This window comes from Myotis lucifugus, unplaced genomic scaffold, assembly GCF_000147115.1.
Source record: "Myotis lucifugus unplaced genomic scaffold, Myoluc2.0 scaffold_473, whole genome shotgun sequence".
NCBI classification, from domain to species: Eukaryota; Metazoa; Chordata; class Mammalia; order Chiroptera; family Vespertilionidae; genus Myotis; species Myotis lucifugus.
Genome location: NW_005871521.1, coordinates 156,219 through 167,822, shown reverse-complemented (window position 1 = coordinate 167,822; position 11,604 = coordinate 156,219). Strand labels below are relative to the sequence as shown.

The window sequence follows — 11,604 nt, the reverse complement described above, 5'->3', positions numbered from 1 at the left end:
GAAAAGAAAAAAATGTAAAGACGTAACACCGGGGAAAGGGAAGGCGAGAGTCAGCGCCGCCGTGGGAAATGGGTGACCTACCACGTGGAAGGACAGAGTGCTGGGGTCCGTGTCTTCCACGGGCTCCTCGGCCATGTGACCTGCAGGAAAACACAGCAGGGAGAATGTCCGTCAATGGAAACGCACACGTGTCCTCCGATAACCTTCTTCGCGCGGCGCACACGCTGCCGTGGTCGCGCCGAGAAAAACTTACTTCCAGTCGTCGGCGGAGACAAAATAAGAAGGGATGGCTTCAGACTGCACCCGAAAGAGATGAAGACAGTCTTTATTTATTTTTTTAAATATTTGGGAACGATTTATGGACACGTATCTACAAATACTCAGAGTTACGAATAACCAGAAACCACGCAGGCGTGGCCTGGGCAGCTCTCCTGCTGGATCCGATTAGAACGTGAAGCAGGAGTTACTGAATTCGGCTCCTGCTTCCTCCCGTTTCCTGCTCCTCTGCGATCCATTTTTAAAAATATATATATTTTATTGATTTTTTTACAGAGAGGAAGGGAGAGGGATAGAGAATTAGAAACATCGATGAGAGAGAAACATCAATCAGCTGCCTCCTGCACACCCCACAGTGGGGATGTGCCCACAACCAAGGTACATGCCCTTGACCGGAATCGAACCTGGGACCTTTCAGTCCGCAGGCCGATGCTCTATCCACTGAGCCAAACCAGTTAGGGCATCTGCGATCCATTTTTATCACATTAAAAATATTAAGCGTCTGAGTGTGGTTCGTGTGAATTACTAAAGTCATACATCCTCACCGGGCCATAGCCGGTTTGGCTCAGCGGACGGAGCGTTGGCCCGAGGACTGAAGGGCCCCAAGTTCAATTCCGGTCAAGGGCACGTACCTCGGTTGCTGGATCCCCGGCCCGGTTGGGGTACCGATGTGTCTCTCTCACATCGATGTTTCTCTCTCTCTGTCTCTCCCCCTCCCTTCCACTCCCTCTAAAAATCAATGGAAAAATATCCTCAGGTGAAGGTTAACAAAAATACCTCACAGAATCTTTTTATCTATTTTTAATCCTCACCCAAGGATATGTTCTTTTATTAATTTTATTTTTTAAATTAATTTATTTTTAAAATTATACCTTTATTGGTCTCAGAGAGGAAGGGAGAGGAAGGGAGATAGAAACATCAATGATGAGAGAGAATCATGGATTGGCTGCCTCCTGCACGCCCCACACTGGGGTTGGAGCCTGCAACCCGGGCCTGTGCCCTGACCAGGAATCCAATTGTGACCTCCTGGTTCATGGGTTGACGCTCAGCCACCAAGCCACGCCGGCTGGGCCCAGCATCAACCCTAAATCCACACTCTCAACTACTCATCCTCTCTAAGACCCAAATCTCATCATCTCTGGAAGCAGGATCCCCGGGAGCCTGGGCAGGGCACCCAGCTGCCTTTCCAGTAGGAATGCCCACGCATCGCCCATCACAGACGCCGGCGAGCTACCCAGCAGCCGCCACCCTGTCCCGTTCGGACATCGGCCTCCATTAGTCACATTAGATCAAGGTCAACCGTTCCTAGACAGTGTCCTCAAGGCCATTCAAGGATCTGCTCGAATGGTGTCCTTTCAGAGAAAACAAAGACGAAAGCGAGTTCGTTTCCCAAATTTCCAGCATCTCGAGTCAAAAGGGCTTTCGTGCTTTCTATGAAGAATGACAGGGGATGCCCGGCCAGCGTGGCTCAGGGGTTGAGCGATGACCTATGAACCATGAGGTCACAGTTGGATTCCCGGTCAGGGCACATGCCTGGGTTTCATGATCGATCCCCAGTATGGGGCGTGTAGGAGGAAGCCAATCAATTATTCTCTCATCATTGATGTTTCTCTCTCTCTCCCTTTCCCTTCCTCTCTGAAATCAATTTAAAAATTTTTTTTAAAGAAAAGGTCACTCTGGCCACCGTTTGGTGAATGGGTTAGTGGAAGGCACACGGAGTGAAACACCATCTGGGAGATGAGTTGGGAAATGAGGCGAGAAAGGATGGTAACCCAGGGTGGGGTGGGGAAAGGGAGAGGCCATTTACCAAGTTCCTGGGACAGCACCACGCGTGGCATCATTCCCTGTAGAGGTGAGAGTGAGGGCAGAAAACTCCTAAGAGGTGAGGCCTGAGGAAGATTTGAAAATCCAAGTGAGATTGGAGAACCATCCAGATTCTGGCCTTACTAGTAGGCACACACAGAGTTATAATATATACTTTTTAATCCTCACCAGAGGATATATTTTTCCCCATTGATTTTTAGAGAGAGTGGAAGAGAGAGGGAGAGACGGAGACGTCACATCAATTGGTTGCCTCCTGCACATACCCTTGACCAGAATCGAACCCGGGACCCTTCAGTACGCAAGCCGACGCTCTATCCACTGAGCCAAACCGGCCAGGGCTAAACACAGTATTTTAAAGCAAGGACAGGACTAGAGGCCCACCTAATCAGAGACCGCCCCCACCCCCCGAGGTGGGGTCCCCCCAGGTGGATCAGGCTCTGGGTTTGGAGATGCTGGTGTCTGTGCAATAGCTCGAGGGCCCATATTTAGGACAAACCCATTCAGCACAAGTGAAGTGAGAAGCGGAGAAGCGAGGAGGCCTGAGAGAGGGAGGAAGGGAGAGGCCGAGGCGCAGGGGAATCCACCTTCTTCTCCACCAGAGGTGGGAGGACTTGTCCCAACCTGGCGCAGGAGCGCAAACAAAAGCGCTGGGGAGGTGGGGGGCGGAGGGGGCGGAGGGGGCGGAAGGCGCGTCCGGGGCACGCGTGAGAGATGGGGGCAGGGGAGGGGGGCGGAGGACCTCGTGCTCAGGTCCCCGGTCGGCCCCCCGAGGACCCGGACCGGGCGCCCCTCGGGGGTCCCGCGACACTCGGGCCCCCACACCCCAGGTGAGCGCGCGGCGCGGCACCGCTTTACCTGCGCGCAGAGGGTCCTCCGGCGAAGCCATGGGGCGGGCGGGTGGGGAGACGGCGCCCGAGCGGGGCCCGCAGCCTCCGGACCGGAGGGAGCGCACGGCGGGGACGGGGAGCCTGCGGTGGGGACGCGCGGAGCACACGCCGGCCTGCGCCCCTCCTCCAGCCCGGCTCCCGCTCCTCCTCCTCGCCCTCTCCTCCTTCTCTCCTCCTCCCGGCTCCTCCTCGCGCTCACTTCCTGCTCCGGCAACTAGGGGAGCCCCTGAGCCCCGGGTCCTGGGTCCCTCCTGCAGCACCGGGCCGGCGAGCGCGGGAACGGTCGGGGTGCCCGTGCGCCCCAGCCCCGCCATCCCTCCTGCCCGCGCGCGCCCAGGTGCGCCCAGTCCCGGAGCAGCGGGAGACATCACCCTTAAAACCCGCACAGGCCCCGCCAGGCCTGGCTCAGTGGTTGAGCGTGGACCTACGAACCTGGAGGTCACCGTTCTATTCCCGGTGAGGGCACACGCCCGGTTTCGGCTGGATCCCTGGTAGGGGGCGTGCAGGAGGCAGCCAATCCATGATTCTCTCTCATCACTGATGTTTCTCTCTCTCTCTCCCCTCTCCATTCCTCTCTGAAATCACTAAAACTATATTTTTAAGAAAAGATGGTTATACTTTAAACCTATCCTCAACCACCAATCTGTTATACAAAGACGATGGGCAACTCATTTAAAAGGAATCTCTTAAGGGTTTTAAAATAATCTATGTCTGCTTTCAGCACATAAGAATAGAAAGAATGTAGGCACCCTTATGTTCACAGCAGCACAATTACAATAGCTAAGATCTGGAAACAGCCCGAGTGCCCATCAGGAGAGGAGTGGATAGAAAAGCTGTAGGACATTGACCCCCGTGGAATACTATGCAGCTGTAAAAAAAAGAAGAATCTCTTACCCTTTGAGACAACATGGAGGGACCTGGAGAGTATCATGCTAAGTGACATAATTCAGTCAGAGAAAGACAAGTATCACATGGTCACACTCACATGTGGAATTAATTAACAAAATAAACTGATGAGAGAAAAAAGAATAGAAAGATAGGAATTGGTTTGAAAGAGGTCTTGTAATGGCTTTTAGTGCACAATATTAACAAGTAAGTCATTGGAAAGGAGCCACCGCTAGCTGAAGCCTCAGCTCTGAGCATTGCCGGAAAGCATCGAAGGTCTACGTACCGTGTTGGCGCCCAGGGCCTGGCTGCGTCCCTCTCGCCACTTGCTGGGTGGTCCTGAAGCCCATGGCGCTCTCAGGATGGGCTTTATTCTCTGAAATGTGCTATGAAGACATGAGGCACCCGGAGCAGGGTCCCGCCCTGTGTCTAAGGAGAACAGTACCTCCCAGACGAACGCTTTCCGGGGAAATTCGTGGGTGGGAGGATCCACTTCCTCTCCGCCTGCCCCCTGGTGAGAAGGGAAATTTTTTTCTGGGTATTTTCTCTTAGAATCGAAGCTGAGGTCGGGTGTGTGGTTCACTCTGTAGGTCTCTTGATTATGAAAGGGTTACTGAGGGTGGTTATCAGAAACCACCGATCAGGCTGGGCTCTCTGATTAGCAGCACAACCTAAGGAAACGGAGCAGTGCTCTAGAGCTGGTTTGCTTTTCAAAGCTCTAAACTATTTATTCCATCTTCTTATCGCTCCCATTCTTTAAAATATATATATATATATTTTATTGATTTCTGAGAGGAAGAGGGAGAGAAAGATAGAAGCATCAATGATGAGAGAGAATCATGGATCGGCTGCCTCCTGCACGCCCCACACTGGGGTCGAGCCCACAACCAAGGCATGTGCCCTGACCAGGAAGCGAACCCTGACCTCCTGGTTCATAGGTTGATGTTCAACCACTGAGCCACACTGGCTGGGCTATTATGTCAAATAGCAGATGAGTGGCAGAAATGCATCTTAAGGTTAGTTTTTAAAATATATATATATATATTTTATTTATTTATTTATTTATTTTTTAATATATTTTATTGATTTTTTACAGAGAGGAAGGGAGAGGGATAGAGAGTTAGACACATCGATGAGAGAGAAACATCGATCAGCTGCCTCCTGCACACTCCCTACTGGGGATGTGCCCGCAACCAAGGTACATGGGGCCCTTGAGTCCACAGGCTGACGCTCTATTAACAAATATATATGTATATTTTATTTCAGAGAGGGAGAGAGAGAGAAACATTAGTGATAAGAGAGAATCATTGATTGGCTGCCTCCTGCACGCCCCCTCCTGGGGATTGAGCCTGCAACCTGGACAAGAGCATGGAACCGTGACCTCCTGGTTCATAGGTCAGTACTCCACCACTGAGCCATGCTGGCCAGGCATTCATTTTTTAAAAGAAAGACTGGATATATACATTGATTTTTATTCCCTTTCATTCCGCCTTTCTTATGAATTGCAACCATACCCATAATTACCTTTATTTTTCCCACGGGCTGTGTAAACTATAAAGAATGGAAGCTATTGTTGTGACAACTGAAAAAAAAGCAATTTAAAGACAATTTTTAGGCACTGGAGGTCCCAAAGGGTTCTGACACAGTCTGTTTGCTATCACACTATACCTTCTTGCTTTTCCTCTTGTTGCTGCTCGGAGTGTTTTAAAACACTCTTTACAATGGACATTTTCAACATTTCTCAATAGCACCTCGATATGCATGAATCTCGGAATCACGTGTTAAATTTCATGCGGCCATGGCCACACTGTTCTGCGACCTCCAGTTGTTCTTTTCCCCCAAACAGGCTTGCAGACTTGGTAACCGTGGAATCAGACGTTGGATTTCACTCATGCACCTGTCACCACGAGTTTGTGCTACTTTAGCAAGTAACCAAAACGCAGCGTCTATATGCATTTGCAGACAAAAGCATTGGAAGTGGTTTTTCAGGCACCAGGGAGCCAGGAAGTGAGGTTTGGAGAAGTGGCGCTTGAAAATTGGTTGTGTGGTTTTTTAAAAATATTTTATTGATTTTTCACAGAGAAGAAGGGAGAGGGACAGAGAGCCAGAAACATCAATGAGAGAGATCGATCAGCTGCCTCTTGCACGCCCCCCACTGGGGATGTACCTGCAACCAAAGTACATGCCCTTGACCGGAATCGAACCTGGGACCCTTCAGTCTGCAGGCTGACACTCTATCCACTGAGCCAAACCGGTTCGGCAAAAATTGGTGTTTTTGGAGGATTAGTCTGGCAGCTGAGTGGAGAAGAGAACAGAGCAAGGAGGGGACGCGGGCGGAGAGACCATGTAATCTTTAAACACACTGTAATTTATCACAGAGTTCAGTGTGTATCCTTGTCTAAATGGGAGGGAGACGCATATGTCAGAATGCAAAATGTTCTTTTGTTGCCTTGTTAAGCATTCATGGTTTCCCACGAATGTATAACAGTGACGGATTCCAAAAAGGTTATCAAACTTAAATAAGTAAAGCATTACCATTTCTGATGCTTTGAGTCCTGTTCTGTTTGATGGAGCACAACATTCTGGCACATAGATTTAAGCACAAGTCATTCTAGAAGGTTCCTCCACTTCTCGCTTAGGCAGGCAGGAACCGTCTAGTGCAGGAGATGAAACCTCACTTTCCCAGCTTACTTTGAATTATTTGCCCATTAAGCCCTGGCCGGGTGGCTCAGTTGGTTAGAGCATCGTCCTGATACACCAAGGTTTCAGGTTTGATCCCAGGTCAGGGCACATACAAGAATCAACCAATGACCCGGCCGGCGTGGCTCAGTGGTTGAACATCGACCTATGAACCAGGAGGTCACGGTTGTATTCCCAGTCAGAGCACATGCCCGGGTTGTGAGCTCGATCCCCAATAGGGGGCGTGCAGGAGGCAGCCCATCCGTGATTCTCTCTCATCATTGATGTTTCTATCTCTCCCTCCCCCTCCCTTCCCCTCTGAAATCAATAAAAATATGTTTTACAAAAAAAAAATAAATAAATAAAAGAATGGATACATGCTAAACTCATAACCAGGTCTGATCATGGCCATCTCTGGGAGGGAGTAATGCTTAAAGAGACTTTAGCTTTGTTTCCGAATGCTCGAATTTTACATATGAATAGTTATGTATGTCTAATGTGATTTTAAAATCATTTTAAATAGAAAACTTAGAAATGATTTTCACAAAGGTGCCTGCTTCATCAAATCAGTCTTGACCTGCCTAACCCCCCAAACACAGTCCCACAGACAAACAGGAAATCAATAGCTGATGTTTTCCATTTTACAGAATACATTGCGGCTAGTCTATTTCAGGCAATGGAGACTTTTCCCATCTGGTTTACACCATTAGCATTTCCCTCCTTCGCGTCACGCTGCTTTCATCCATTTTAAGTTTCAAACAGGCTTATACTGTTATCGATCGGGTTTTCTTTGGGGAACATAGAACATGACGAAGGGAGAAAAAGAATGAGCGAGGAGGGTGCAGTGCGCCAGAGGGAAGGTAGGGGGCAGCAAAGGCACATGAGGGTGCGGAGGCTCGGCCTGGGCCTGAACCCCTGGAAACCCACATCCCTAACAGCAGGGAGAGGAGAGGAAAGAACTGGGACTTTTTAAGTTACCAATGGCACCATTCGCATGGAGAGAAGTTTAATTCGGGTGAAGCAAAGAGAATTTTATTTTATTTATTTAAATATACTTTTATTGATTTCAGAGAGGAAGGGAGAGGGAGAGAGAGAAACATCAATGGTGAGAGAGAAGCATGGATCGGCTGCCTCCTGCATGCCCCACACTGGGGATGGAGTCTGAAACCCGGGCATGTGCCCTTGACTGGAATCGAACCCGGGGCCCTTCAGTTCGAGGGCCGATGCTCTATCCACTGGGCTAAACCAGCTAGGGCCCACATTCTCTTTAGTCGCAGTGGTTCTCAACCTTCCTAATGACGCGACCCTTTAATACAGTTCCTCGTGTTGTGGTGACCCCCAACCATAAAATTATTTTCGTTGCTACTTCATAACTGTAATTTTACTACTGTTCTGAATCGTAATGTAAATATCTGATATGCTATATGTGTTTTCCGATGGTCTCGACCCACAGGCTGAGAACCGCTGAGTGGGTATTCAGTTCAATGAAGAGTCAATAAATGTTGCTCATTGACTGCTGTTCCTTTGTTAATGCAATTTGGGGTCCAGTTTAATCTCCGAAGACACCTCCCTCCGAACCAGGCCCTAAAGGCAGGAGGCAACTCCTCCAACAGACGTGCGCTTGGGGACTCCTACAAAGACAGAGCGGGGAACACCCTTGTCGGGGGGCTGGTGAAGACCAATTCCTGGAAGCCCATTACTCCGGGAGTTTGGGGTGCTTTTTCTCAAGCACCATTTGCAGTGTCTGTAGCGAATGGTTTCGAATGGAAGGCTTGGGACTGGAGTAGATGAGTAGAACGCTTCAGAGACTTGTGGGAGCAATCAACTTGAGCTAAGGGTTTGCGTTTCCAAGATACCGCCAAGTGCATCGTGTGTCCGCGGGTTGATGGCTTGGTTAACCCGTGACTTCTAACGAAGGAGGCGCTCGCTGATGAGCGGTTCCAAACGGGAGTGAAGGTAATGGGGTGGAAATTTAATAACCCCAGTAATTTTCACGCTGAGCGGTGACTAATGAACCTGCTGAGCCCTGGCAATCTGTCCTGTTTAAACAACTGTATTTGTAGATGGTGCTGGTGTGCTAACAACGGCAATTGTTTGTGGGGTTTTTTTTTTTTTTCTGTTTAAGTGGCTTTCTACTTCTCACTTTGTTACAAAGGGAGTTTTTGCTTGATGATAGGATTTCTGAATTTACCCAGGGAAGTTCTTCCCCTTTTCTTTTGACAAGTAATAGGGATTAAAAGCAATTAAGCGAAAGAACTTGGCCCGCCTGTGGCGTGTGAGTAGTTATCTTTAAACGTATTCACGCTTTTCTGTACTGTTTACTCAGCTGCGATGCTCTCAAGCATTCTCACTTAACAGCATTAAAGCTGATAAACTTGAGCCAGATTTATTTCCATTTCTAAAGGAGTTTACCTAGTGGCCGGTGGTTTGGATAAACCATTTGTATAACAAACATATTGGGGCATGCTGGAAGTTAATATATAATGTGATCAAGGGGAAAGATCTATTCAAGCTAAAAAAATTGGGAAAACTGGAATCACAATGCTGCCAATTTCTTCCTCCCTCCTAATTTCTATAACGCAAAAGACTTCAGCTAATCACCATGTTCTGAATAACCACCTGCACGTTGGGGGTCTGATTGGACCCACAGTCCTACTCACCCCCCCACGCCTCCGTCCTGTCCACTCCACACAGGGCCCAGGGCTCATCACAGTGGGGGCGGCACCCAGATGGTTTGTACAACGGAAAAACAAACCTCCAGGAAGTAGAAACAAGGTCATGGACAAGGTCACGGACACAGTGACTGCAGGAGGGAAAGAAAGAGAAGGTCACAGGTGGTCCTACGTGGCTGCTGAAGGTTTAAATGGCATCAGTTGTCAACTAAGAAGCACCTCAAAAGGCTGCCATTCTCGCCCAACTGGCGTGGCTCAGTGGTTGAGCGTCAACCTCTGAACCAGGAGGTCACAGTTCGATTCCCAGTCAGGGCACATGCCCGGGTTGTGAGCTCGATCCCCAGTGTGGGGCGTGCAGGAGGCAGCTGATCCATGATTCTCTCTCATCCTTGATGTTTCTCTCTCTCTCTCTCTCCCTTCCTCTCTCTGAAATCAATAAAAAAATATTTAAAAACAAACAGGCTGCCGCTCTTGGGTCAGTGTTCCTGATGGACAGGAATGGCCGTGAGGAAGGGGGACTTAGCTCATTCGTGACTCGGGCCACTTAAATGGAATCGCTTTATACAAAGTTCATGTGAGGGGGATGGAGACTAAGAGGAATCTCACATGCAGACTTTCAACCCCACGGGCTGTGCAAGCAGGGCCTGGGGCCTGGGTACTTCCTCGCCCAGGGATGAGGAGTCCCACCCTGAGGACTTGCCACCTGTGTGGGCATCGTCTCCCTTGCAGACCCAGTGTGCACTCTCCTTTACTTTTTCTTCTTTTAATGTATTTTTTATTGATTTCATCGAGGAAGGGAGAGGGAGAGACAGAGAGAAACATCAATGTGAGAGCGACACATTGATTGGTTGCCTCCTGCAGGCGCCTGCACCAGGGCTGGAGATTGAGCCTGCAACCAAGGTACGTGCCCTTGACTGGAATCGAACCTGGGACCCTTCAGTCCTCAGGCCGACGCTTTACCCACTGAGCCAAACCGGCTAGGGCTGCAGTCTCCTTTGTTCTGCTGACCTGTGTGCCTCCGATGGCACCTGGCCAACCCCACTGCTGTGTCTGTCCCATTGGGGGGGGGTCCCCTCTGCTGAAGCTCCAAAAGGTGCCGAGAGCTAGGGGAACAGACCCCCAAGGCCTATTCAAGCTGGCGTGCTCGCCCTGTCTCTGTGTGAGCGAAGCTTTCCTACCAGGCCCTGGGCTGTTGTGTTGTCTTTTGGCGACTGGGAGACACAGTGGGCAGTGTTCAGACTTCTGATGAGAAGCAGCTGATGAACTTGCTTCAACAAAAACAAACAGAGGCAGGGGACAGGGTGTCCCCAAGAATGTATACACACGGGAACAGCTGAGAGTTCAGTTTTGAAATGAATGCAGCATATATAGCCACCTTTACATATCCAAAGGGGGTGTACACATTTTGGGGACACCATGTATATAGACAAGTAGAGGAACACCCGCCCTGTGATAGTCCCTGGGAAATAGTGCTGCCTGGCAATTCTCAATGATCATGACTATTGGATTGGGAGTTATTTAGGTAGGTAGGTAGGTAGGTAGGTATGTTAACCCCCACCCGAGGATTTTTTTCCATTGGTTTTTAGAGAGAGTGGAAGGGAAGGGGGAGACCCAGAGAGAGAGGAACATCGATGTGAGAGAGCCTCCCCCCCCCCCCCCCCACCACGGCTGGGATCCGGCCCGAAACCCGAGGTATCTAACCCAGGATCCTTCAGTCCGCAGGCGGATGCTCTATGCACTGAGCCAAACCGGCCAGGGCCATCCATCCTGGAATCCATTTCGAGGGGAGCATCACGGTATTCCCGTACAGATGGGAAACGGAGGCACCCAGCGCTTAAGGTGCATTGTTTGTACGTGTCAACCTAGCGGTGGGAGTGGGGCGGGCAGAGGGTGACATCATCACGTCTGGGGCTTATTAAGCGGAAAGAGGGGTCGAAGCCACGGTGCCCCACGAAGCCCCCGCAGTGGATTAGGCCACAGGACAGTAACTGAGACAAAGCAAGCACCCCGGACTCCAAGTCTCAGATGATGCTAACGCACGTGGGTACTGGGCTAACCTGGGGCGCCTGGCGTTGCGGGGTCAGGAACCACGACACAGGAGGCCTGGCCGCGTTTCCAGGACAACCGCGGGGGGAGGGGCGGCCCTGCTAAGCCCCGCCCGCGCTCTAGTGTTTTTGGGGCCCGCGTGGTCCCATCTCATTGGCCGCCGAGAAGCCCGAGCTCGAGGGGCGGAGTGGCCTCTGCAGCGCAGGTCCAGGTTCGCTCCGCCACGGCTTCCCTTCCGGGCGGACTACAATCCCCACAAGGCCCGCGCTCGGGCGTGGCCGGCACAGAGGCGTGGCCGAACGCGGGGCGGGACCGGAGGGCTGGCTCCGGGATGT

General features: G+C 50.5%; 1 protein-coding gene and 1 long non-coding RNA gene across 2 annotated transcripts in view; one reads left to right on the top strand and one right to left on the bottom strand.

The window, feature by feature from the left end:
* The window catches only part of LOC111823345, a 9,921-nt gene extending 6,870 nt beyond the window's left edge, over nucleotides 1-3,051 (bottom strand). The window contains exons 1-2 of the long non-coding RNA XR_002826381.1: nucleotides 2,956-3,051; nucleotides 82-140 (exon numbers count right to left, since the gene is read on the bottom strand). This is a non-coding gene — a long non-coding RNA (uncharacterized LOC111823345). The remainder of the gene's footprint in view (nucleotides 1-81; nucleotides 141-2,955) is intronic.
* Nucleotides 3,052-11,222: 8,171 nt separating this feature from the next.
* The window catches only part of ERO1B (endoplasmic reticulum oxidoreductase 1 beta), a 23,319-nt gene continuing 22,937 nt past the window's right edge, over nucleotides 11,223-11,604 (top strand). Inside the window, exon 1 of the mRNA XM_014445640.2 lies at nucleotides 11,223-11,263. Coding sequence (XP_014301126.1) covers nucleotides 11,249-11,263 — 15 coding nt within the window. The 5' untranslated portion in view covers nucleotides 11,223-11,248. The remainder of the gene's footprint in view (nucleotides 11,264-11,604) is intronic.